The sequence below is a fragment of the Apis dorsata genome, unplaced genomic scaffold (genome assembly GCF_000469605.1).
Source record: "Apis dorsata unplaced genomic scaffold, Apis dorsata 1.3 scaffold_683, whole genome shotgun sequence".
NCBI lineage: Eukaryota > Metazoa > Arthropoda > Insecta > Hymenoptera > Apidae > Apis > Apis dorsata.
Genome location: NW_006263864.1, coordinates 2,386,403 through 2,389,581, shown reverse-complemented (window position 1 = coordinate 2,389,581; position 3,179 = coordinate 2,386,403). Strand labels below are relative to the sequence as shown.

Genomic DNA, 3,179 nt, shown 5'->3' with positions numbered 1-3,179 from the left:
TTTTTTTTTTTTTTTTTTCGCTCGTTTAAAATATTCAGCCGAAAGTCAAATATTAGTCTTTGATCGCTCGAGGCGATTGGAAACCGCGTTATTTGCCTCGCGTTTTATCTTAAACGCAAATGTTTGGGAAAAAAAACATTACGAGATCGTGGATTAAATTCGCTCTTAGGAAATATGCTTCCTTGTTTTTTCGTTCGCGGATAAAAAATATCGATGCAAAAGAACCATCTGAAATATTTAATATTTCATTTCCAAGCTATATCATTCCCAGAATCGTATCGATTTCCATCAACGTACAAAATTCCCCCGTCCCCATATCCCTACGAGACCTCTATCTTGATCGATAGATTAACACTAATTGACCGGCAACGTCGTTGACGAACATTGTAAATTTCCTCCAGTGCCGAGCAGCCCGCCTCAAGACATCCGGTGTACAGCGTTGACCTCGCAATCTCTTCAAGTCTCGTGGGACGCGCCCCCCGACTCGAGTCTGAACGGTATCCTGAAGAGCTACAAGGTGATATGGGAGAACATGAACGTGTTGACCGAGTCCCCCAAGTCGGAGACGAAGATCACCAGTGCCTTGACCGTGGTGATCCACGGCCTCGAGAAGTACACGAATTACTCTGTCCAAGTGTTGGCCTCGACCAGGGCCGGGGACGGGATCGCGTCCTCGTCTTTGTACTGCGTCACCGAGGAGGATCTGCCCGAGGTGCCTGCCGGCGTGAAGGCCGTGGTCAGGTCGGCGACATCGATTATCGTGTCCTGGCAGCCTCCGCTCAGGAGCAACGGGAATATCACGTCTTACAACGTTCATATCCGGTGGGTGAGCCCGGAGGGAAAATGGTACAAGCGGTCGTTGCCTCCGCATCAGACCAGCTACCAGGTGGAGAGTTTGCACAAGAAAAATCAGTACGAGTTCAGCATCGCTGCGGTGACGTCGGTGGGCGAGGGGCCCCAGACGCAACTCGTCACGGTTTCGCTTTCCAGCGAAGGTGAGAAAAGAAAGAAAAGAATTCGTATTCCATTTCCAACATCCTTCTCCAAGTCGTTTATGATTTCTATTATTTTTCCAATCGCGTATTTGTGGCCTTACTTATAGCACGAATCTTATCTTTACGGGGATAAGTAGTTTTGGAAATTTTTGCCTATCTCTGGAATTTCTCTCCCTTTGATCCACAGTCCGTGCGGCGATATATTCGTTCGGGACGGTATTGGTGGTCCCGTGGAAACAGAACGTGACGTTACCGTGTCAGAGCGTGGGGAACCCCGAGCCGTTGGTGACGTGGAAACAATGGGGGCAGATAGTGAAATCGTCGAGCAGGGTGTCCTTCTCGGAGGGCTCGCTCCAGATCATGGATCTTCATAGGGAGGACAGCGGAAATTACACTTGCTACGTGAAGAATCGTCACGGATCCGATCAGATCACGCATCGTTTAACCGTGCAAGGTGAGACTTTCCTTTTCCTTTTCCTATAATGTATATATTATCGAATGGAAAACTTAATATGGAAAAATTGGTTTCCATAGATGAGACGAATTAACTTGGATGGAATAATTGGGTCGTGTTTTGCAGTTCCACCCGCAGCCCCGTTGCTCCACGCGACCAGCGCGACGAGTAATTCGATCAACGTCCAGTGGAAGAACAGGGACGACGGTGGCGCCCCAATCAGGGGTTATATCCTCCACTACAAACGGGAATCGGGGGAATGGGAGGAGATGAAGGTCTCCCACAAGATCAACAGTTTCGTGTTGTCGCGGCTGTGGTGCGGGAACGATTATCAAATGTATCTGACGGCGTACAATCGGATCGGTATGGGGTCGCCGAGCGAGATCGTGAAAGCGACGACGAACGGATCGAAGCCGGAGAACTCGCCCAGCAACGGTGATAAATTCGTCACTGTGAACGTGTCGTGGATCACTCTTCATCTGAGCATGTGGAACGACGGTGGATGTCCCATCACCCATTTCGAGCTCGAGTACAGGAAGAACGGCGAAGATATTTGGACCTTGGTGTCGAATAATATCGAGGTATCGACACGCCCAATTTATCTCGTGTTTCCGTTTCAACCGTTCGATCCGATTCGACCGACCGGCCAACCAAATATTCGTGACGGCAGCGAATATTTTGCGCCGATAAATTCATGGTATTATAGCGGACGTAGCAGTTTATACGTTCGGCTGCGCTAATGCGAAATATTTCTGCAAAGATTGCGAATTTGCGGCGAATTTCTTTTCTCCGGATTTATTTTTCCAAGCATTCTTTTTTCTCTCTCTCTCTCTCTCTCTCTTTCTCGAATCGCATTTACGAAAGTAATAAACAGATAGAGAAAACATTAAGAGAAATTTGATTCTATAAATATTAGATGCTTAGACGATTTCGTTAAAATTTCCTCGATATAAACAATTCTGTTCGAAGAAAAGTGTTCGCGCGGAAGAAAGATGGATAGCAACGATATAAATTATTACGCAATATACAAACGAGCAAGAAACCAACCAGCGTTCTCTTTGTCCAGGTACAGAAAACGTACACGCTGAGCGAGTTGCAGCCCGGGACTACCTACGACATCCGAACGAGGGCGCACAATAACGCGGGTTTTTCGGTCGCGGAATACAGGATAACGACTCTGCAACCTCACGTCAGCAGCACCGTGCCATCCGTGGAGATCGATCAATACATCCCCCAGCACACGTCCGTCTACTCGGATCTAAAGCTGATCATCCCTCTGATATTGAGCTCGCTGGCGATCATCGCCGCCGCCGGTGCCGTGTTCTATTGTTTCCGTAAACGTTAGTAAAGCGTAGAGTAAATTGGACGTGAATACATTCGCACTTGTGATATCCGTAGGTATTCGTAGGTAACGTTTTGATGACAATGACCGTAGGTCCATTTATAGGGGAGATGGCGAGCCTTCACGATGCCCAGACTGCGGCCGCCTTAGACAATAAGCAGAATATGGAGCAGCGTGAACAGTATTACGCGACCGTGCGCAAACCGCTTCGCTCGCCTATACACGAGATGGGTACCTTGGAAAAAATTCCAGGTAATCCAGGGAGGGGAGAAACGCTTGTTAACGCTTAGCTTAATTATTAGCTGATTATAACTCTTTCTTTGTTTCGAGCAAGGTGTAAATTTTACTTGCGGCGATAAAAAAAAAACGACTTTCAGTGGTTCTCTTG

General features: G+C 47.6%; 1 protein-coding gene across 1 annotated transcript in view; it reads left to right on the top strand.

Moving 5' to 3' along the window:
- Positions 1 to 3,179, top strand: part of LOC102675478 (Down syndrome cell adhesion molecule-like protein Dscam2) — a 105,893-nt gene that overhangs the window by 98,108 nt on the left and 4,606 nt on the right. Inside the window, exons 21-25 of the mRNA XM_031513633.1 lie at positions 402 to 995; positions 1,183 to 1,449; positions 1,576 to 2,030; positions 2,516 to 2,789; positions 2,885 to 3,043. Of these exons, the coding sequence (XP_031369493.1) occupies positions 402 to 995; positions 1,183 to 1,449; positions 1,576 to 2,030; positions 2,516 to 2,789; positions 2,885 to 3,043 (1,749 nt within the window). The remainder of the gene's footprint in view (positions 1 to 401; positions 996 to 1,182; positions 1,450 to 1,575; positions 2,031 to 2,515; positions 2,790 to 2,884; positions 3,044 to 3,179) is intronic.